Source organism: Anomaloglossus baeobatrachus, chromosome 5, assembly GCF_048569485.1.
Source record: "Anomaloglossus baeobatrachus isolate aAnoBae1 chromosome 5, aAnoBae1.hap1, whole genome shotgun sequence".
Classification (NCBI taxonomy): Eukaryota; Metazoa; Chordata; class Amphibia; order Anura; family Aromobatidae; genus Anomaloglossus; species Anomaloglossus baeobatrachus.
In genome coordinates this window covers 31,023,576-31,048,457 of record NC_134357.1, presented here as the reverse complement: position 1 = coordinate 31,048,457, position 24,882 = coordinate 31,023,576, and the positions used below count along the sequence as shown (strand labels likewise).

The window sequence follows — 24,882 nt, the reverse complement described above, 5'->3', positions numbered from 1 at the left end:
CATCACTAGTTACGAGTACTGAGCACCCGAGCATGGTAGTGCCCGCTCATCACTAGTTACCAGTACTGAGGACCTGAGCATGGTAGTGCCCGCTCATCACTAGTTACGAGTACTGAGCACCTGAGCATGGTAGTGCTCACTCATCACTAGTTACCAGTACTGAGCACCCGAGCATGGTAGTGCCCGCTCATCACTAGTTACGAGAACAGAGCACCCGAGCATGGTAGTGCCCGCTCATCACTAGTTACGAGTACTGAGCACCCGAGCATGGTAGTGCCCGCTCATCACTAGTTACCAGTACTGAGGACCTGAGCATGGTAGTGCCCGCTCATCACTAGTTACGAGTACTGAGCACCTGAGCATGGTAGTGCTCACTCATCACTAGTTACCAGTACTGAGCACCCGAGCATGGTAGTGCCCGCTCATCACTAGTTACGAGAACAGAGCACCCGAGCATGGTAGTGCCCGCTCATCACTAGTTACGAGTACTGAGCACCCGAGCATGGTAGTGCCCGCTCATCACTAGTTACCAGTACTGAGCACCCGAGCATGGTAGTGCCCGCTCATCACTAGTTACCAGTACTGAGCACCCGAGCATGGTAGTGCCCGCTCATCACTAGTTACCAGTACTGAGCACGGTAGTGCCCGCTCATCACTAGTTACGAGTACTGAGCACCCGAGCATGGTAGTGCCCACTCATCACTAGTTACGAGTACTGAGCACCCGAGCATGGTAGTGCCCGCTCATCACTAGTTACGAGTACTGAGCACCCGAGCATGGTAGTGCCCGCTCATCGCTACTCCTTATATCTCAGCTTCTATCTGACTTTTCCGGTGTGTAGGTCTGTGCTGTGTGATCAGAGCTGGGAATGTGGCCAGGAGGTGGCAGAATTTTGGTGGAATGTTATACATCTGTGTGACACTATGAGGAGCCGCAGCGGGTGTGGTGCCGGACATTACTATAGATCAGTAGCATCAGACAGGCAGCATCGATCCACACATTATCCACCAACAGCCGGAGCCGTTCTTCCCTTCAGCATTTCTCGTCAATTGATTTCTCAGCAGATTTCCTCGAAAGCCATTATCTGCTCCTTGGGGAAGGTCACATTATCTCCGTACAACACAGGGAGATACAATCCAGCTAATAGCATCTAGTCATTAGGGCATGCTGGGAGTTGTAGTCTAACAGCTGGAATGCAGCATATGGCTGACCCCTGATCTAGAGACATGCTTCTTCTACTGTATACAGGAATGTGTGATATGAGGTATACAGAAAATAAATGCCTCAGTCATTAGCAGGGAGCCTCCATAATGGACGTGCAACAGAGCGGTCACTCCTCGACCACTGTTGTAGTGCACCATATCAGGCCCTTAACATCGCGGTCCTGTGTGACTACCAAAAATTACAACTCCCATCATGCCCGGCCCACCGCAGGCTGGAGACTGGACAGACGGCCTACAATCCGCCCGTACAAACATCACACACCAAAAAACTGACGTTTAAAAGTATTTATTTATCATAATGCCGTAAAACACTGAAATATTAAAAATGTGCATTGTCTACAGCCGATATCTACCGCTACACCGTGAGCGGTTATACACACAAACCGCTGCCTCGCCGGCCCAACGGACCGTCACAAAACAAGAGGACGAGGGTAATTAGTATTTCTCAGTAGTCTCTGGGAATCCATATTAAATCAGTCAGACGGTAACAGTCTTTAGTGGAGCCCACGACCACCAAACCTACGGGAATGGATGGCGTGAACCGGAGCGCAATGGATTTATGTAAATGAGGATAATCGTTAGGTAACGAGCTGTACAACTTCCTAATAGATGTATTAATTCCTCACGATCTCTGCTATCTGTCGGTGATCTAAAACAGACCTGATACTTCTCACATCATCAAAGGCCCATACAAGTTACCTGCACCGATACACTGTAGCAAACAGTCATGTCAGCAGAGGCTAATGCATTTATTGTCTAAGGTAGATACAATTGTAACACAACCTCAGCTGTGAGAAGTATCTGCAGATTTCTTCATAAAAAGAGGAATAACGGCGTTCACCGACAGCAAGCAGAGATCCTGAGGAATGGAAAAAGCAAGTTGGAAATTGTAGACTTGCTGGAACACAACAATCGTTCATCCTTATTTCCATAAAACAGAAATACAAGAAGGTAGAATAATACTGACAAGCAAGAAGAGAGGCGTTGGGGGGGGGGGGTGGCTGTCCTAGTCCTGCCCTCAATCAGGCCAAACCTAGACAGGCTCAGAGGATGCCCAATATTACAGGAGGTAATGGCCACGGTGTACGATCCTCACGGTAGTCAGATTAGGGCAGGACGGGCACCATGATACCCGCCCAGAAGGGAAGGACAACTCTCAGAATTAGCGATTCTTTGACAAAATATATTAAAAAGTGACTTTCCAACATAATTTTGTTCCTTTAAATCTAAATATGGGTCCAAAATTTATCCACAGATTCATTTCACAAGTTGATTGAGCTCCAAATACCCTGCACATAACACTTTCTACTCGCTGCCACCACTAGGGGGAGCTCTGTCATATAAAGGTAAGAGTAACACACCTGTTCTTAAAAGGGCTCACAACATAGACGACGCAGCGCCGTCAATCAGCCGGCCCCCCGCTGCGTGATATCAATGACCTATTACATTTTTGCTCCTGGGCTGCCGGCATTTACCTCTTTGCCCATTGTAGATATCCAATAAGACATAAAAGCAGCAATCGGACAAGAGATGGAGACTGACCGCAAAAGGATATCCCATCCTTGGACATTAATGCTTTCCGATTTGCACAGAACAAGCGAGATGACCACAAGAAGCCGGCGGAGGTGGCCGTGAGTCTATAGGTCTCGCTCCATTCAGTTCTATGGCAATCACAGATCAGCTTGTATGACCTCCATAGAAGTGATGGACAGATCTACAGACGCCGGTCACCTCTGCTCAGATGTGGTGGTGACTGGCCGCCTCACTGTGCCGTATTGGGGTCCAGGGACCCTTGTGCGTTCTATAGGTGGGAGTCGCTGCCTCATTTACCAGTCACTTAAGGCATACACTGTGGTTGCACCCCTTTAATACTGTCACTATTTTGATCTATAACACTCAGGATCCTTCGCGGTTTCATATTTTGATTATATCTGTAACGGGAAGGATAAGACAAAAGGTGCAATATAAGGCCAAAAACAAAACCGTAAATGCTTTAGTAATGAGCCCCCTGCTAGGACGACATAAATAGTGCAATAACTTATAACACATGGGGGGAGTAGATGTCGGTGGGCGAGGGCTCGTCCCCGTTCTGCACAGGACTGGGAGCTTCACGCGTGTTTGTCCGCTCCGGAGCGGCCGGAGGAAACGTTAGCGTCGGGAACTTTGCGTCCTTTCTTATCTGGTTCTGCAGCACTTTATTTAGGAGAGGTTTGAGTAAGCCGATAGTCAGAAGCTCCGCACCGCAGCAGAGCGGACGGGGCTCAGACGGAGATTTGGGAAGATTGTGCAGGACAATCCTCAAGATGTCAGTGGCCGTCACCTCTTCCGGGCAGATCTCGCATAGATCGGTGACGTAAGGGTCCAAGTGCCGGTGCCTGACGAACTCCGACAGGAGGGTGATGAAAATGTTCTTAGTGATGAGGGGACTGAGCCGCGAGAACTTCCGAGACTCCTCCATCACCCGTGACCAGCGCTGCAGCTCGATGAGGATGTGTATGGCCTGGGTGATGGCCTGAGGCCGCCCGCTGCACAGCAGGATGTCCACCTCCAGGTCCACATTAGTGTTATCCTTCCGCCTCCCCAGAACGGACAAGGCCCTTTTATACAGGGGCGTGCCGCCTGAAGTGTTATCTTTGGCAGCAAAGTTCCAGGCTAGCACCGAGCAGTCCTGGGCATGCTGGACAAAAACGGGAAGCCACTTAGGTTTAAAGGTGCATAGAGACTGACAGACCACCTCGAACAGCGGCTGTACCCCATTAGGAGAGCTGTCCGTAGACCCCGTCGGGAGCGAACTCAGAACCTTCTTCCATAAGTCAGCGGTGGCTCTGACGACGAGTTTACCGTCTCCGTTTTGAAGAAACTGAAAGTTATTTCTTAAGGACATCCAAGCTGCCTTGGGAAAAGTGGTAAACAAGGAGTTAATATACACCAGCCCGTCCCGGTCCATATCGGTCTGGAGGAGCCGTGTGACCTCGTGATCCACCAGCTCCTCGCAGTACTTCTTGATTTCGTCTCCAGACGCGGTCATGATGCAGGTCTTGAGGAGCTCCAGACTTATGAAGCTCTGCAGCTCATTGCTCATGTTGCTCATCAGATCTGTGTACGGTGCTTGGTCCTTGGATTTGCCATTTTTTTGGTAGTGGTTGATGATGGCGGACAGGGTAATGGGGGCTTGGAACATCCCCCCTTTCTTTAACTCCGCCACGGTCAGCTTGGTGTTGCTCAGGCTTCTTCTTTGGTAATACTTACAGGCCTCCTCATACACCATATCCAGCAATGAGGGCTCAGACTTGCCATTGTCTTCAGGGCCGGTGGCAGAGCTCATGGTATAGATCCCGTCTCTTGTGAGCAGCTGGACGTCTTCAGTATCCAATACCCGCAGGAAGAACACTTCATCGACGTGCAGTTTGTGCTTTGCCAGGAGCCTCCCGGTATTGAGCTCTATGAGGAACACTGTTGTATCCACAGCACAAGCCAAGGTCTTCCCAAATATCTGCATTTTAACCTGAGCTTCTGCCACCTTCTCCATATTGAAGATCCGTCTGACACCACCATCCTCATACACCAGACATATCTGCCCAGCGGCCGTCATCAGCAGCAGCTGCCCGTCCCCAGTAACCACCGAATGCAGGATCGCTGTGGACCTAAGGAAGCCGGCGTAATCCAGAAGCATCCTCTTATAGTCCGCCTCTGCCAGAGCCTTGCTGTGCAGGAGCCCGGTAGTTGGGGTGGTCATGGTTAGCTTATCTTCCAGGATGGAATATATGAGAAGAGGATGATGAGAGCCACTGTCCGGGATCATGAAGATGTGGTCATCGGAGGAGAACATGGAGTACAAAGGGCTGTGATGGAGGACGATCTTCATGCTGCCCAAAGTCACCTGTGGGACAGAAAAAATATTGTTCAGAAATTCAAGTTTACACAGACATCAATTTACAAAACACAAAGTGAATGAACAAGAGAGAAACCTAAACCATCAGTTGCCTTCATCAAGTCTTCTCCTTTCTTGCAGAGTTTAAGGAACTCGGCAGGAGGTTGTTCCAAACATCTTGGAGAGCTGCCCCCAGATCTTCTGGGTATGAGCTTGTGCGGATCCTTCTGTCTCTTGAACCCAGACAGATGAGATGTGAAATCAGAGCTCTGTGGGGCCGGATTATCTCCAGGGCTCTTCGTTCTTAAATTGAACCTGTCACCAGATTTGGGGCTTATAAACTGCGGCCACCACCACTGGGCTCTTATATACAGCATTCTAACATGGTGGTGGTGGCCGCAGCTTATAGGCCCCAAAACTGGTGACAGGTTCCCTTTAAAGGGAACCTGTCACCACTTTTTTTGGCGTATAAGCGGAGGCCACCACCACCACTGGGCTCTTATATACAGCATTCTAACATGCTGTATATAAGAGCCCGAGCTGCTGGGGGAATATAAAAAACAATTTATAATACTCACCTAAAGGTTGCGTGGTTGGCCTTATTGTCCGATGCCGCCTCTTTCGGCCATCTTCGTCCTCCTTCTCTAGCCACAGTGCATGATGGGTCCGACGTCATCCTTACTCGATGGCATTAAGGTCCTGAGCAGGGCAGATCAAAGTATTGTATTGAGCCTGCGCAGGACCGGCAAGTCTGTATGACGTAGACGCTTCATGCAAACAAGCTTCAGAAAGAACGAAGATGGCCGAAAGAGGCGCCGGCACTGGACAATGGAGGCGCCCATATGGCCAACCGCGCGACTGTTAGGTGAGTATTATAAAGTGTTTATGTTCTACACAGCGGCCTGGGCTCTTATATACAGCATGTTAGAATGCTGTATATAAGAGTCCGGTGGTGGTCGCAGCTTATAGGCCCCAAATCTGCTGACAGGTTCCCTTTAATCACATTGGCTGGATGTTTGGGGTCGTTGTCCGGCTGCTGAATAAATTTAGAGCTGTTCAGATGCCTTCACGATGGTGTCACGTGATGGATAAGTGTGACTGTATCGCTTAGCATTGAGGAGACGAAGAAATGGGCAACACTGAGGATCGTAGACGCAGTGGTTGGGCAAGGAAACTTTGTGCGGCAGATTAGAGACGCACCGTGAATACTTCCTTTTGAAAAATCGAAAAATGTCCAGCAGTGCCATCAGCCCAGAACTGGACCAGATGCATATGAATAAGCCCAGAAAAGGTCTACATGAAAGAATTGCAGCCAAAAGTCACAACTTCCACCCTGAAACCAAGACTCAACTATGCATGAAGACAAAGGAAGAAGTGCACAAAGTAGCAGCAGGTGCTGAGGAGCCAAAATGTCAAATATTTGGCTGTAACTGAAGCAGATTGTGTCACTCTCCAGCCTCCGGAGAACATGGAGCGCATTGGAGGGTCCTGCAAGTTTATGCATTGCACCAAATGGAAGTGGTCAGGATTAATGTGATTTTAAAACTGAGAAATACAGACAGAAACGTATCCATTGTGTAATACCATCACGGAGGAGTCTGATCACCTCCAAATTTATTCTGCAGTAGGAAAGTGACCCCCAACATAAAGCCAATGTCCTTAAGTACGATCTGCAGCGAAAAAGAAGAACTAGGGGTCCTGGAGGACATAATCCACAGAGCACTGATCTCACATCATCAACTCCAGGATTATATAGACAGAATGATCCGCACAAGCCTCATACACAGAAGATCTGGGGTCAGCTCTCCAAGATGTTTGGAACAACCTCCTGCTGCGTTCCTTCAACAACTGTGTGCAAGCGACCTAGTACAAGTTACCTAGAAGTGATGAAGACGACGTGCGGTCACCGAATATTGACGCAACACACACACACACACACACACACACACACACACACACACACACACACACACACTATATATCACAAAAGTGAGTACACCCCTCACAGTTTTGTAATTTTTTTTTATATCTTTTCATAGGACCACACTGAAGATATGACCCTGTGATACAATGTACAGTGTCAGTGCGCAGCTTGTATAATAGTGTAAATTTGGTGTCCACACAGCCATTAATGTGTAAACTGCAGGCAACAAGTGAGTACACCCCTAAGTAAAAATGACCAAATTGTGCATATTTAGCCATATTCCCTCTCCAGTGTCATGTGACTCAGTGTTACAAGGTCTCAAATGTGAATGGGGAGCATTACCGCTCTCACACTCTCTTACTGATTACTGTTCAACATGGTAAATAATTCTCTGAATAACTGGAAAAAAGAACTGTTGCTCTACATAAACATGGCAGAAGCTATAAGAAGATTGTCAACACCCTGACACTGAGCCGAGGCACGGCGGCCAAGACCAAAAAGCGGTTTAACAAGACAGGATCCACTCAGAAGAGGCCTAGTCGTGGTAGACCAAATGAGCTGAGTGCATGTGCTCAGCGTCATAATCTAGTGGTCAGCTTTTCCAAATAAACATGAGTGATGCCAGCATTGCTGCAGAGGTTACAGGGGTGGGGGGGTCCGCTTGTCAGTGCTCAGACCATACACTGCAGAGGTTACAGCAGTAGGGGGGGGGGTCCGCATGTCAGTGCTCAGACCAGATGACGCACAGTGCATCACACTGCTCTGCATGGCTGTCGTCCCAGAAGGAAGCCTCCCCTAAAGATGCTGCACGACAAAGCCTGCAAACAGATTCCTGAACACAAGTAAATTAAGGACATGGATTACTAGAACCTTGTCCTGATAAAACCAAGAAACCTATTTGGTTCAGTTGGTGTCATGTGTGGCAGCAACTAGGTGAGGAGGACAAAAATAAGTGTGTCCAGCCTACAGTCAGGCATGGTGGTGGAGGGTCATGGTTTGGAGCTGCACGAGTGCTTCTGGCTGTGGCGAGCTACAGTTCATTGAGGGAACCATGAATCCCAACATGTGGTGTACATACTGAAGCCAAGCATGATCCCCTCTCTTTATATTCCAACATTAGAATGATCCCAAACACCTCCAAAACCACCACTGCTTTGCTAAAGAAACTGAGGGTAAATGTGCTGGACTGGCTGAGCGTCTCCAGACTTAAACCCTATGGAGCATCTGTGGAGCCTCCTCAAATGGAAAGTGGAGGAGCGCAAGGTGTCTAACATCCACCATCTCCGTGATGTTATCATGGAGGATGGAAGAGGATCCAGCGGCTCCTGTGAAGCTCCATTGAACTCCATGCCCAGGAGAGTTAAGTTAGTGCCTGAAAATGGTGGTCACACAAAGTATTGACACTTTGGGCACAATCTGGCCAGTTTCTTTTAGGGGTGTACCAGGGTGGATTGATTTAAATCACGCCGATTTAAATCATGATTTAAATCACTGATTTAAATCAAAAGGTTTTTTTTTTAATATAAATCACGATTAAAATGAGAAGTGAGAGCAGTGTGTGCATGTGCGCCCATAGTTACACGGACGAAACTAGGGGCAACGATCTAACGCCAGGGTGAGGGGGGGACCCCAAAGTAAGTAAAAATCTTTTTTGTTTTACTATATGGCAATAGGTAGGTGTTTAAAAGCAGCATGTCTTAATTGTATAAACTATTAATAGCCTCCACATTTTGTTCATACTGCCCCTTTAATTCCACACTTCTAGCTTGGTTTCAGTTTTGGTTTAGTTTCTTTTTCCCTGCATTCAGTTGACATGCCCAAACTTGTTGGATAGTCAGCAGTACTTGGCTCAGGCTGTAGTAACATCAGCAGTGCTTGGCTCAGGCTGTAGTAACAATCAAACTTCATAAGTGATCTGTGTGAGCCATGGCAGCAGGTCGTAAGAGAGACCCTATTTGGGTTCATTTTGTTGAGATGCCAGCAGCAGATCTTGGAAAGAAAGGTGCAAGAGCAAAGTGCAAATACTGTCAAAAGGATATCCAAGGACTTGTTTGCCGTTTGAAATCACATTATGAAAACTGCAACCAGAAGGGAAATGAAGATGTTGATAGTGATACAACTAATGTCAATGAACCCCCACAGCTTCTTATGCACCAGGAGCCTTGTACTAGTGGTAAGTCTGGCAATTAATTTACAACCTATTTTTTTAACAGACATTTTACTGGGATGGTTAAAGTCTATGAAAAGAAAAATTTCTAGCACTGGTAGTTCTGGAGTATAGAATTTAAATTTATGTTAAGGCAATATTTCACAGAAAATTAACGCTAAAGGACATGTGCACCTTTATTTTTTTAAGGTGCACATGTCCCCCCGCAGCGCTCTTACCTCCGATCCCCGCAGCGCTGAGATCCGTGGCTTCGTTTTGACCGTCCGCCTCCCGTCCTTCGGTTGCGGCCTACTCGCAGTGATCCAGCGGCGTGACGTCAGCGGGCCGCACGCTCCATTGAAATGAATGGAGGCGCGCTCGCGGACGGGCAGAACGAAGCCACGGATCCCCGCAGCGCTGACATCGGAGGTAAGAGAGCTGCGGGGGGAGGACATGTGCACACTGTGACTGGCTGCACCTTAAAAAATAAAGGTGCACATGTCCTTTAAGTAAAAATAAAGTGTGTATACGCTTATTTTTTTTTATTGTAGGCCGCAATTCACTTTTGAAGTCTGCCAAATTGACCATTTTAAAAAAAAAAACATTTTTAAAACTTTTGTGACATAATTTTTTTCAGTTGCTGAGGCTCTGATATTAGTTACCAGTATTACAGCAACCTCACCGGAAAACTTGAGTAGCATAACTTTTGAGACAGCCCTTATAGGACGAGGACCATTACATTGTTCAAAAAGTTTGTTTCAATATTTTTGTTATATTTCTTCAAATACGCAGTCGATTTATATTTTTAATTTCTGTGCTTTCAGGGTCAAATATGGCTTGTGCTGCACGTGACAATCAATATCTGGGTACAACTTCAACAAAGCAGCCCAAAAAAAAACTTTGCGTGCAACAAAATGTAGAAAAATTCATCTTAAAGACTACGACGAGCCAGAAAGAACATTTTGATGAATTAATTGCTAAATTCATATTTGCAACCAATTCTTCTTTCCGACTAGTTGAGCACCCATTGTTTGTACAAATGATCGAAGGAATTAGACCAGGCTACAAACCACCAAGTAGATTTGATATCTCAGGAAAACATCTTCAGGCTGTATACGACATAGAAAGAGCGGCTTGTACAAAATATTTGAAAGACAAGGTTGTTAACATGAGCTTGGATGGTTGGAGCAACATCCACAACGACCCCATAATTTGCACTTGTGTCACAACAGAAGATGGTGAAACTTACCTTACAGACACAATCGACACATCTGGAAATTCACATACTGCTGAATATTTACTTGAAATTGCTAAGAACTCAATTCACCAATGCCAAGAACAGTTTGGATGTAAAGTAAGGAGCTTAGTTACTGATAACGCAAGCAATGTGGCAAAAATGCGAGCGGAACTGGCACAGGATGACACAAATGTCATTACATACGGTTGTTCTGCCCATTTGTTGCATCTTTTGGCAAAAGACCTGCATATTTTGGGTGTCAAGGAACATGTTGTAGAAATTGTTAAATATTTCCGCAATAATCATTTTGCACATGCAACCTACAAGGAAATGGGAGGACTGAAGTTGGTTCTACCACAAGATGTTAGATGGAATACCTTGGCTGACTGCTTGGAACTGTTTATTAACAACTGGTCAAAATTACTGTCCATTTGCGAAAGACATCGGGATAAAATTGATGCTAATATACGAAGCAAAGTATTAAATCTTGGTGTGAAGAGAAATGCCGAGGACCTTTTGGAAAGGTTAAAGCCAATATCGATTGCGTTGGATAAAATGCAGAAAGATACTGCAACCATAGCTGATGCCACAGAAGTTTGGAAAGATTTAGAAGGTTCTCTAGATCTCTTGAACCTCTCAAACAATGTAAAGGTTGCAATACAGCACCGCAAGGACCAAGCATTAAAAGAAGAACACTATTTAGCCAATATCTTGCATCCCATCTACAGAGGGAAAAAATTATCTGAGGCGGAAATCAACTCTGCAATGGAGTGGCTCGCCAATACTAACCATGACATTGTGGCAACTGTGCTGAAATTGAAGTGTGAATCTGCACCATTTCAAAAATACATGTTTGCAGATAACGTCGTTAATGAACTAAAACCACTGGACTGGTGGAAGTCGCAATCACTTGTTCTTCCAGCAAAGATAATAAATCTAGCTACTCAGCTACTGACTGCATCGGCTTCATCCGCAGGAGTAGAGAGATTGTTTTCTTCATTTGGTTTTGTGCACACAACAGTCCGAAACCGCTTAGGAACTGCTAAAGCAGGACAACTGGTTTTCCTATTAAAAGTCCTAAATAAACAGTAGGCTTAAAGGACTGATGTATTCACTGAAGATGTTTGCTAAGGCTGGTGTCACACACAGCGACAACGACAACGACGTCGCTGCTACGTCACCATTTTCTGTGACGTTGCAGCGACGTCCCGTCGCTGTCGCTGTGTGTGACATTCAGCAACGACCTGGCCCCTGCTGTGAGGTCGCCGGTCGTTGCTGAATGTCCAGCTTCATTTTTTGGTCGTCACTCTCCCGCTGTGACACACACATCGCTGTGTGTGACAGCGAGAGAGCGACGAAATGAAGCGAGCAGGAGCCGGCACTGGCAGCTGCGGTAAGCTGTAACCAGCGTAAACATCGGGTAACCAAGGGAAAACCTTTCCCTGGTTACCCGATGTTTACGCTGGTTACCAGCCTCCGCCGCTCTTGCTGCCAGTGCCGGCTCCTGCACTGTGACATGTGGCTGCAGTATGCATCGGGTAATTAACCCGATGTATACTGTAGCAAGGAGAGCAAGGAGCCAGCGCTAAGCAGTGCGCGCGGCTCCCTGCTCTCTGAACTGTGACATGTAGCTGCAGCACACATCGGGTTAATTAACCCGATGTGTGCTGCAGGAGAGCAAGGAGCCAGCGCTAAGCGCGGCTCCCTGCTCTCTGCACATGTAGCACAGCGACGTTATGATCGCTGCTTCTGCTGTGTTTGACAGCTAAGCAGCGATCATAACAGCGACTTACAAGGTCGCTGTTACGTCACCGAAAATGGTGACGTAACAGCGACGTCGTTGTCGCTGTCGTTTAGTGTGAACCCAGCTTTACTTCAAACGTTAGAGATAGGCTATTGTTAAAAAGTACTTACTCTCTGTAGTTCAATTCTGAGTGTTTAATAGTGCAAATAAAAATTATTAGGTTTCATAATCAACTGTTTTAATATTTTTATTTGTGTAAAACAATTAGATTTGCAAAAAGACAAAGTTTTGCTTGTGTACAACTTGATTAAAAAATCTGATTTAAATCAAATGATTTAAATCAAAAAAATCTGATTTAAATCAAAAAAATCTGATTTTTTTGATTTTTTTAAAAAAATCAAGATTTTTATCCACCCTGGGGTGTACTCTTGTGTGGAGTTAGGGTACTTTCACACTTGAGTTTTTTCCTTCCGTCACAATCCGCCCTTTTGGAAAACAGCGGAATCCGTTAACGGATTCCGCCGTTTCCCATAGACTTGTATGGATGACGGATTATGCCAAAAGTACCTGCGTTGCTTCCGCTGGCCGATACGGTGTTGTTTCCGCCGGGCGGAAGGAACGCAGCATGTAACGTTTTTTGAGCGGCGGAATCCTTGATTTTTCACTGCGCTTGCCCTTTTTTTTTAAAATCACAGAAACTTTATTTTGTCTCTCAGTGGCCGAACGCTCAGCTGAGCGCCCGGCAGCCGGCTATTGAGAGCGCTTCAGCTGAGCGCCCGGCAGCCGCCTATTGAGAGCGCTCAGCTGAGCGCCCGGCAGCCGCCTATTGAGAGCGCTCAGCTGATTGTTCACAATAGACTGCTGCCGGTAAAACTGTAAAGAAAAAGAAAAAAAAAAAGCCGTTTTGTACGATCCGTTGTGCCATTATATGCAACGCATCCATCACACAACGCAATGCAACGGAAGCCGTTCAACGCAAGTGTGAAATTAGGGGTGCTTCACACACAGCGAGATCGCTACTGAGATCGCTGCTCAGTCACGTTTTTTCTGACCTCATTAGCGATCTTGCTGTGTGTGACACTGAGCAGCGATCTGGCCCCTGCTGTGAGATTGCTGCTCGTTACACACAGCCCTGGTTCGTTTTTTTATTGTTGCTCTCCCGCTGATAAACACACATCGCTGTGTGTGACAGCGAGAGAGCAACAATCCTGAATGTGCAGGGAGCAGGAGCCGGCATTGACAGCCTGCGGTAAGCTGTAACTAAGGTAAACATCGGGTAACCAAGGTGGTTACCCGATATTTACCTTCGTTACCAGCCTCCGCAGCTCTCACGCTGCCAGTCCCGGCTCCTGCTCCCTGCACACGCTAAGCTAAGCGGTGTGCGCTGGTAACTAATGTAAACATCGGGTAACCATACCCGATGTTTACCTTAGTTACCAGTGTCCACAGCTTCCAGAAGCCGGCTCCGTGCAAGCGCAGCGTCGCTTGCACGTCGCTGCTGGCTGGGGGCTGGTCACTGGTGAGATCTGCCTGTTTGACAGCTCACCAGCGACCATGTAGCGATGCAGCAGCGATCCTGACCAGGTCAGATCTCTGGTCGGATCGCTGCTGCATCGCTAAAGTGTGAAGGTACCCTTAGCCTGATTTGAAGGGCATACACAATGTACACAGTTATAGAAGCTGTACACTGGCTACTTTACATTGTATCAGAGTGTCATATCTTCAGCATTGTCCCATGGAAAGATATAATAGAATAGTTAAATAAATATAAGAGGTGTATTCACTGGTGATACACTGTACACACACAGGCACTGTACACACACAGGCACAATATGATCCCCAATCTCTGGATAAGGTCACCACAGGCCTCATCAGAGATGTGTGCTCTCTACACGCTGCACCTACACGAGGCTTTGTCTCTGGCTCCTGTAATCTACATGGTCACACAACCCCTGTGGTGTTTGGAATATAAACCATTGTCTCGGATACATGTCCTGTCTCCAGCACAAATGCAGCCTGAACCTGTCCTGAGGCCTTTTTGATACAAAGACCTTTAGTAAATACAATGACGCCATCCACAGGAAGAAGAAGAAGAGCACTGCAGCCATGCTTGTAAAGACCACAATGAATGTGGGCATCAGCGGCCATGTGCTCCTGGAGAGCTCAGAGCGTGACCTGACTGGATGGGACGGGCTGTGACCGATATAAGGCGTCCACCACCCGCTCCTGCTTTACCCAGTCTCTAGAATCGTTCCATATGTACATCATAGTAAATACAAATTTGTAATAAAACCCCTTTCAAAAGATCCAATAGTATATATTGTATACAGGGGGCGCACAGTGTACACACACTCCTCTCCTGTATACAGGGGGCGCACAGTGTACACACACTCCTCTCCTGTATACAGGGGGCGCACAGTGTACACACACTCCTCTCCTGTATACAGGGGGCGCACAGTGTACACACACTCCTCTCCTGTATACAGGGGGCGCACAGTGTACACACACTCCTCTCCTGTATACAGGGGGCGCACAGTGTACACACACTCCTCTCCTGTATACAGGGGGCGCACAGTGTACACACACTCCTCTCCTGTATACAGGGGGCGCACAGTGTACACACACTCCTCTCCTGTATACAGGGGGCGCACAGTGTACACACACTCCTCTCCTGTATACAGGGGGCGCACAGTGTACACACACTCCTCTCCTGTATACAGGGGGCGCACAGTGTACACACACTCCTCTCCTGTATACAGGGGGCGCACAGTATACACACACTCCTCTCCTGTATACAGGGGGCGCACAGTATACACACACTCCTCTCCTGTATACAGGGGGCGCACAGTATACACACACTCCTCTCCTGTATACAGGGGGCGCACAGTATACACACACTCCTCTCCTGTATACAGGGGGCGCACAGTATACACACACTCCTCTCCTGTATACAGGGGGCGCACAGTATACACACACTCCTCTCCTGTATACAGGGGGCGCACAGTATACACACACTCCTCTCCTGTATACAGGGGGCGCACAGTATACACACACTCCTCTCCTGTATACAGGGGGCGCACAGTATACACACACTCCTCTCCTGTATACAGGGGGCGCACAGTATACACACACTCCTCTCCTGTATACAGGGGGCGCACAGTATACACACACTCCTCTCCTGTATACAGGGGTCACACAGTATATACACACTCCTCTCCTGTATACAGGGGTCACACAGTATATACACACTCCTCTCCTGTATACAGGGGTCACACAGTATATACACACTCCTCTCCTGTATACAGGGGGTCACACAGTATATACACACTCCTCTCCTGTATACAGGGGGTCACACAGTATATACACACTCCTCTCCTGTATACAGGGGGTCACACAGTATATACACACTCCTCTCCTGTATACAGGGGGTCACACAGTATATACACACTCCTCTCCTGTATACAGGGGTCACACAGTATATACACACTCCTCTCCTGTATACAGGGGTCACACAGTATATACACACTCCTCTCCTGTATACAGGGGTCACACAGTATATACACACTCCTCTCCTGTATACAGGGGTCACACAGTATATACACACTCCTCTCCTGTATACAGGGGTCACACAGTATACACACACTCCTCTCCTGTATACAGGGGGCACACAGTATACACACACTCCTCTCCTGTATACAGGGGGCACACAGTATACACACACTCCTCTCCTGTATACAGGGGGCACACAGTATACACACACTCCTCTCCTGTATACAGGGGGGCACACAGTATACACACACTCCTCTCCTGTATACAGGGGGGCACACAGTATATACACACTCCTCTCCTGTATACAGGGGGCACAGTATATACACACTCCTCTCCTGTATACAGGGGGCACAGTATATACACACTCCTCTCCTGTATATAGGGGGCACAGTATATACACACGCCTCTCCTGTATATAGGGGGCACAGTATATACACACGCCTCTCCTGTATATAGGGGGCACAGTATATACACACGCCTCTCCTGTATATAGGGGGCACAGTATACACACTCCTCTCCTCCCCTGTATATAGGTATCTGCAGTCTTGTCCTCACCTGCCCGGCGTTCAGGCGCAGCGGCCTCCGGCACACGCAGTACAGGCAGCGTCCGGTGGACCTCGCGGGTCTGGACGGGGCCCGCTCCTCGCACCACACCAGCTCCCCTCCTCCGCCGTAGGCCGCCGCCATCACCCGGGCCCGCGGACTGTTGCACAGCTCCAGGGACTGCAGTCGGAGCCAGGAGCCGTCGCCGCCGTCGCTGTTTCCCCGGGGAGGCCGCCACACGTCCGCCCGGCCGCTCTCCCACACCAGGCACAGCAGCCAGTCCTGCGGGGAGCGCGGGAAGAGCAGGCCGCACAGCTGCGGGGAGTCCCGGCCCGGCCAGCTCTGCTCCAGCTGCGCCCCGGGGAGCGGAGTGTCCGCCGCCAGCCGCGGGAAGGACAGCAGCCGCCTCTGCCGCAGCAGCCAGATGAAGAGGTGCCTCCGGTCCGGGCTGCAGAGCAGGCGGCAGTCCCCGGGCCGGGCGCGGAGGGCCTCCCGCAGCAGCTGCTGCCGCCCGTAGTCTCTGTAGTCCGCCGCCAGCAGCGGAGCCCCGCGCTGCTCCATGCCGGTCACCGCCCGCTGTCCCGCATGGCTGCTCCCTCAGCGCACTCTTCTCCTCATCACGAGACCGACCCCCTCCTGACTTCCGGATCACCTGTGTGTGTGAGGCAGGGAGGAGCGCTTAGCAAGGTTTACCCTGAATGGAGCACTTCCAACCAATGGGATTTGACTCACGTGACATTTAACCAATGGCGTCAGCGCTTTGTAGATCTGGAGGCGTGGCTCTGAAAAATATGTGTCGTCGTCAGTTGACATGGGCGGAGGGCGTGGTTTCTTTGGAATGTACCATTTCACTTGTAAACAGGGGAGCCGGATGGAGATGGGCGTCAGATATAGACTGAGAATGAGGCGGTTCACCCCTCTTCCTGCACTTGCCGGGTTCCAGTCCTGTATCCTGGCTGGTGCCCGGCTGGAGGTGCGGGGTGCTGCCGCCAGTCAGGGGGGGATGCGCTGTGCCGGTGAGTGGTGTGGGGGGAGCCGGATGTGGAGGCTGTTCAGTGCTCCGCGGAGGAGCCGGGGGCAGCGGGAGCCTGTGCTGGGGGTGTAGGCCGCATGCGGCAGGAACCATGCTGGGCAGTGTGTGGCTGCCTGTCAGGGAGAACCACAAGTCCCAGCAGCCCCGCCTGTCACATGGGACTTGTAGTGTAACCTCTACATTGATCCCAAAGGAAATTGTATCATTCAGACTTATTTGTTTATACTTTTTTAATCTTTTCTAAACTTTTCTTTTTAAAATGTATTTTTACACTGCCCTTATTGGGGTAGCGCCATTTATATTTCACTGTTGGTAAGGTGATCGACTTTTCATGCTTATACAGTATGAGATGTGTTATGTATCATTACAAACACTTCCAGCTTTTGTCCACAGCAGTCAGTGTGGGGGAAGAGTGACAGCTAGCAACACTGAGGATATCTGGAAGTGTTTGTAATGATACATAGCTCAGCTGTATCTTTATGCACTAACAGCTGGTATACTTCATTACAAACATTTCTAGATCTCTCACTGCTATAAGCTCTCATTCATCCCCCCACAAACTGACTGCTGTGAGATGAGATCTGGAAGTGTTTGTAAGGATACATAACTCAGCTGTATCGTTATGCAGTAACAGCTGTTATACTTCATTATAAAACTTTCTACATCTCTCACTGCCATAAGTGTTCATCCATCCACCCCCCCTCCACACACACAAACTGACTGCTGTGAGATGAAATCTGGAAGTGTTTGTAATGTTACATAACTCAGCTGTATCGTTATGCAGTAACAGCTGTTATACTAGTTCATGACAAACATTTCTAGATCTCTGACTGCCATAAGCTCTCATCCATCCCCCCCACACACTGACTGCTGTGAGATGAGATCTGGAAGTGTTTGTAATGTTACATAACTCAGCTGTATCTTTATGCAGTAGGAGCAGAGTTATGCTTCATTACAAACACTTCTAGATCTCTTGGTGCTGCTAGCTCTCATCCAACACATCTACATGGTTAAACTGCATGAAAGGTGCGTTATGGATCGTCACTTCCAGCTTTTATTTCACGGCAGTCAGTGGGGGGGAGGAGAGTGAGAGCAGCAATGAGAGGATATCTGGAAGTGTTTGTAATGATATAGTTCAGCTGTATATTTAAGCAGTAGTAGCTGAGTTATGCCTCATTACAAACACTTCTAGATATCTTATTGCTGCCAGCTCTCATTTAATTTCCCCACACTGAGTGCAATGATATCTGGACGTTTTGGTAATATATAACTCAGCTCTGCTACCCCTCCACACTGCTGTGAGATGAGATCAGGAAGTGTTTGTAATGATACATAGCTCAGCTGTACCTTTATGCAGTAGCAGCTGAGCTGTGCTTCATTACTAACACTTTTTGATCTCTTAGTGCTGCTAACTCTCATCCAGTTCCCCCCCCATCCCACACAGACACACTGCTGTGAGATAAGATCTAATGCTGTGGATAAACAAGCGCAATAGGCTCTTACCAATATAAGAGGAAATGCAATAAGTGCCGATCACTCAGGTTGTGTCACACACAACCAGTAGTAAATGCAATATACAGCTGCCATAAGGTCCACGAGCCCTAAGGCTGAATGCAATATACAGGAACTTGGAGAAAAACAGGGATTAATCTGCGCTGCTGTAGAAAGATAAAGAGAGGCGGCTCAGTCCAGTCACTAACCCCTCCTGCCGGTGATTCAGCGTCTTCCACTGACATCACCATCTTTTCCACTCTGTTGACATGGCATGACTGCCAACGGCATGCTGACTGACAGCCGGCACCCTGCTACCTAACTGCTGGGAGCCAGCTGTCAATCATTTCCAGATCTCATCTCATAGCAGACAGTGAGGGAGGAAATGAGAGGCAATCTGGAAGTGTTTGTAATGATGCATCCTGAAAATGATTGCAAGCACAAATTCTTTGGTATTATCTTCATTTAATTTGTCTTCAATGAAAAAAAAAAATTGTCAAAAAGCCAAGTTGGATATAATTCCACACCAAACATAAAAAAGGGGGTGGACAAAAGTATTGGCACTGTTTGAAAAATCCTGTGATGCTTTTGTAATTTGTGTAATTAACAGCCCCTGTAACTTACCTGTGGCACCTAACAGGTGCTGGCAATAATAAATCACACTTGCAGACAGTTGACATGGATTAAAGTTGACTCAACCTCTGTCCTGTGTCCTTGTGTGCACCACATTGAGCATGGAGAAAAGAAAGAAGACCAAAGAACTGTCTGAGGACTTGAGACTCCAAATTGTGAGGAAGCATGAGCAATCTCAAGGCTACAAGTCCCTCTCCAAAGACCTGAAAGTTCCTGTGTCTACGGTGCGCAGTGTCATCAAGAAGTGTAAAGCCCATGGCGCTGTGGCTAACCTCCCTAGATGTGGAAGGAAAAGAAAAATTGACGAGATATTTCAACGCAAGATTGTGCGGATGGTGGATAAAGAACCTCGACTAACATCCAAACAAGTTCTTGCTGCCCTGCAGTCCGAGGGTACAACAGTGTCAACCCGTATTATCTGTGGGCGTGTGAATGAAAAGGGACTGTATGGTAGGAAACCCAGGAAGACCCCACTTCTTACCCCGAGACATATAAAAGCCAGGCTTGAGTTTGCCAAAACTTACCTGAGAAAGCCTAAAACGTTTTGGAAGAATGTTCTCTGGTCAGATGAGACAAAAGTAGAGCTTTTTGGGAAAAGCCATCAACAGAGTTTACAGGAAAAAAAAAGAGGCATTCAAAGAAAAGAACACGGTCCCTACAGTCAAACATGGCGGAGGTTCCCTGATGTTTTGGGGTTGCTTTGCTGCCTCTGGCACTGGACTGCTTGACCGTGTGCATGGCATTATGAAGTCTGAAGACTACCAACAAATTTTGCAGCATAATGTAGGGCCCTGTGTGAGAAGGCTGGGTCTCCCTCAGAGGTCATGGGTCTTCCAGCAGGACAATGACCCAAAACACACTTCAAAAAGCACTAGAAAATGGTTTGATAGAAAGCACTGGAGACTACTAAAGTGGCCAGCCATGAGTCCAGACCTGAACCCCATAGAACACCTGTGGAGAGATCTCACAATGGCAGTTTGGAGAAGGCACACTTCAAATCTCAGGGACCTGGAGCAGTTTGCCAAAGAAGAATGGTCTAAAATTCCAGCAGAGCATTGTAAGAAACTCATTGATGGGGACCGGAAGCGGTTGTTCAGTTGTTTTTGCTAAAGGTTGTGCAACCAAGTATTAGGCTAAGGGTGCCAATACTTTTGTCTGGCCCATTTTTGGAGTTTTGTGTGCAATGATGAATGATTTGATTTTTGTTTCATTCTCTTTTGTGTTTTTTCATTGCAAGCAAAATAAATTAAGATAATACCAAAGAATTTGTGATTGCAATCATTTTCAGGAAGAAACTGAGTATTCTCTGACAGAATTGCAGGGGTGCCAATACTTTTGGCCAGCACTGTATGTCTTGTATCTTCTCCAAGTTTCCAAAAACGCCAAGTGGTTAAAAGAAGTGACTCGACCGTTCTTCAGGTGGGGGCCGCTCACTAGTATATAGTGTATATATAGTACAAATTTAAAAAAAACCAAAACTTCAAACACTCGTGACAAAGACAAAAAAGGCCCAAAAAAAAACATTTCAGGAAAAATACTGCCGGCGTTTCCTGACGCATTTTCTGCTTGCGGAATAATTGATTAGACGCCTTTTATTCTTTGGCTCCGTACAATTAATGCCGTAACAGATTATGGGTTTTTTTATATACTGTGTATTGTTTTGCACAATAAGAACAACTTTCCATTGTTTCTTTCTTTTATTATTCTGAAAGATATAACTTTTTTTTTATTTTTCCATCATCAGTGCTCAGTGGGGATTTTTTTTTTTTTGCGGGATGAGATATTTTCATTAATACCATTTCTTTACATACAGTCATGGTCGAAAGTATTGGCACCCTTGAAATATTTCCAGATAATGAAGTATGTCTCCCAGAAAATTATTGTAATTACACTTGTTTTGTTATTTATGTTTATTTGCTTTGTGTTTATTGGAACAACATAAAATAACCAAGGGAAAAAAAAAGGCAAATTGGACAAGAATTTCACAAAAAAATGGTCCGGACAGAATTGTCGTCCCCCTCAACTTAATATTTGGTTGCACAGCTTTTGGAATAAATAATTGCAATCAGTCGCTCCCTATAACCGTCCACGAGCTTCTTCCTCCTCTCACCTGGAATTTCAGACTCTTCTTTATAAACTGCTCCAGGTCTCTCATATGTGAAGGCGTCTTCTCTTCTCCCAATTATAAGATCTCTCCACAGGTTTCAATGGGATTTAGATCTGGACTCATTGCAGCCACTTCACAACTCTCCAGCGCTTTGTTTCCTTCCATTTCTGGGTTTTTCTTGAAGTGTTTGGGGTCATTGTGCTGCTGGGAGATCCATGACCTAGGACACGCCCCCCAGCTTTCTGACACTGAGCACTATATTGCCACCCAAAATCCTTTGGTTATGTTCAGATGTCATGATGTCTTGCACACAGTCAAGGCCTCCAGTGCCAGAGACATCTCTGACCTCCACCATGTGTGACTGTAGGTCCTGTGATCTTTTCTTTGTAGGCCTCATTCCGTTTTTGGTAAACAGTAGAATGACGTGCTCTGCCAAAAAGCTCTATCTTGGTCTCATCTGTCCACAAGACGCTTTCCCAGAAGGAATTTGGCTTCTTCACGTACATTTTGGCAAACTGCAGTCTAGCTTTTTATGTCTGTCTCAGCACTGAGGTCCTCCTGGGTCTCCTTCATAGCGTTACTTTTAATTCAGATTTGGATGGATAGTTTGCGCTGACACTGATTCCCCCTGAGCCTGCAGGACGGCTTGAATTTCTTTGCAACTTGATTGGGGCTTATCCACCATCCGAATTATCCTGTGTTGCAACCTTTCATCAATTATTCTCTGCCGTCCACATCCAGGGACATTAGCTACAGTGTTATGGGTTGTAAATTTCTTGATTGTGTTGCGCCCTGTGGACAAAGGAACATCAAGATCTCTGGAGATGGAATTGTAACCTTGAGATTATTGATATTTTACAATAATTTTGCTTCTCAGGTTCTCAGACAGTTCTCTTCTCCTCTTTCTGTTCTCCATGCTTAGTGTGGCACACATAGACACACAATGCAAAGATTGAGTCAACTTCTCCCCTTTTTATCTGGTTTCAGGTGTGATTTTCATATTGCCCACACCTGTTATTTGCCACAGGTGAGATTAAATGAGCGTCAGAAACAAAGTTGTTTACCACAATTTTGTAAAGAAGCTAACAATTTTGTCTGCCTATTTTTGTGGTGTTATGTGAAATCTCCAATTTGCCTTTATTTTGTGTTGTTTCAATTCACACAAAGGGAATAAACGTGTATAACAAACCCTGCGTAATTGTAATAACTTACTGGGAGAAATACTTCATTTTCTGGAACAATTTCAAAGGTGCCAACCCTTTCGACCATGTCTGCATGCCTTTTTGACCGCTTTATTCCTCTTTTTTGGATGGCACTGTAATGGGGGAAAAAAGTTTTTCCATTCTATTTTTTTTTTTTTTTTTTTATTTCTACTTTTTACAGTGTGCACTTTACAGGTTACATGTTGTGACCATTTTTTATTTTGGGGTGTTCCGGACGCAGCAACACTAGGTATGTTGCCTTTTTTGTTGTTGCTGTATTTACGTAACTAATAACTTTTCATTTTGCAAAATATTTTTCCTTTTATTTTCAGTTTATTTTTATTTATCTATTACTTGGCTCTTTTATGGGTCCAATCTGTGCTATATTCATATTTTGCCAAAAGGAATTAAATAGAATCTCGCCTCATTTGCAATGGTGGTGAATCCATCTGCTGCTCGCTGTTATCAGCCACACTCCGGTGTTTTGCAGCGGTTTATCTCCTGCGGAGCTCCTCCAGCTCATCTCCAGTTTCTCCATCTCTTCTTGATGACATTACTGTAATCAGATTATGAAATATAGTTATATGGGGGTATCTAATCTGCGGACAAGGCATCCTCTGTTCTCCGCCATTGTCCTCACCGCACTGCGGTCACCGGGGAGTGATGGCCGAGCACAAATGTGGGCCTTATGTTATCTAAGCCTCCATGTGTGATACTGTCCGCTGTGATGGTGTATCTGATCCAATCACGTATCATTCTGTTTTAGCAGCGTATCGAATCCTATCACGTGCAAAACTGGCATAGCATTGTATCTGATCCTTATCACTTGTGATACTGGGTTAGCAGTGTATCTAATCCTGTCATGTATGATTGTAGCTTAGCAGTGTATCTAATCCTGTCATGTATAATTGTAGCTTAGCAGTGTATCTAATCCTGTCATGTATGATTCTAATTTAGCAGTGTACCTAATCCTATCACTTGCGATACTGGCTTAGCAGTGTACCTAATCCTATGATGTGTGATACTGGTACAGCATTGTATCTGATCCTATCACCTGTGATACTGGGTTAGCAGTGTTTCTAATCCTGTCTTGTATGATTCTAGCTTAGCAGTGTACCTAATCCTATGATCTGTGATACTGGCATAGCATTGTATCTGATCCTATCACTTGTGATACTGGCTTAGTAATGTACCTAATCTTACGTGAAATACTGGTATAGCATTGTATCTAACGCTATCATTTGTGATACTGGCTTAGCAGTGTATCTAATCCTAACTTGTATGATTCTAGCTTGGGATTAGATATGTACACTACCAAGCTAGAATCATACAAGATGGGATTAGATACATTGCTATCGTGCATGATTCTAGCTTAGCACTGTATCTAATCCTATCACGTGCAATACTGGCTTAAGGCCCCGTCACACTAAGCAACATCGCTAGCAACATCGCTGGTAACGAACAACTTTTGTGACGTTGCTAGCGATGTTGCTGTGTGTGACATCCAGCAACAACCTGGCCCCTGCTGTGAGGTCGTTGGTTGTTGCTGAATGTCCTGGGCCATTTTTTAGTTGTTGCTGTCCTGCTGTGAAGCACACATCGCTGTGTGTGACAGCGAGACAGCAACAACTAATGTGCAGGCAGCAGGAGCCAGCTTCTGCTGAGGCTGGTAACTAATGTAAACATCGGGTAACCAAGAAGCCCTGTCCTTGGTTACCCGATATTTACCTTTGATACCAGCCTCCTCCGCTCTCACTGCCTGTGCTGCCGGCTCCTGCTCTGTGCACATGTAGCTGCAGCACACATCAGGCAATTAACCCGATGTGTGCTGTAACTAGGAGAGCAAGGAGCCAGCACTAAGCAGTGTGCGCTGCTCCCTGCTCTGTGCACATTTAGCTGCAGCACACATCGGGTTAATTAACCTGATGTGTGCTGTAACTAGGAGACTGGGGGCTGGTCACTGGTTGCTGGTGAGCTCACCAGCAACTCGTGTAGCCACGCTCCAGCGATCCCTGCCAGGTCAGGTTGCTGGTGGGATCGCTGGGGCGTGGCAGTGTGACATCTCACCAGCAACCTCCTAGCAACTTACCAGCGATCCCTATCGTTGTTGGGATCGCTGGTAAGTTGCTTAGTGTGACTGGACCTTTAGCAGTGTACCTAATACTATCACGTGTGATAC

At 46.8% G+C, this 24,882-nt stretch overlaps 2 protein-coding genes across 2 annotated transcripts in view; one reads left to right on the top strand and one right to left on the bottom strand.

The window, feature by feature from the left end:
* Positions 1-1,493: 1,493 nt before the first annotated feature.
* HPS6 (HPS6 biogenesis of lysosomal organelles complex 2 subunit 3) lies at positions 1,494-16,910 on the bottom strand. The gene is made up of 2 exons (XM_075348369.1): positions 16,250-16,910; positions 1,494-5,103 (listed from the first exon to the last, which is right to left on the bottom strand). Exons 1-2 carry the CDS (start codon positions 16,796-16,798, stop codon positions 3,262-3,264), a joined length of 2,391 nt encoding a protein of 796 aa, XP_075204484.1. The 5' UTR covers positions 16,799-16,910; the 3' UTR covers positions 1,494-3,261.
* A 233-nt stretch (positions 16,911-17,143) lies between these two features.
* ARMH3 (armadillo like helical domain containing 3) overlaps positions 17,144-24,882 on the top strand; it is a 116,165-nt gene continuing 108,426 nt past the window's right edge. The window contains 1 exon segment of the mRNA XM_075348368.1: positions 17,144-17,253. The gene's annotated coding sequence lies outside the window, so the exon portion shown is untranslated.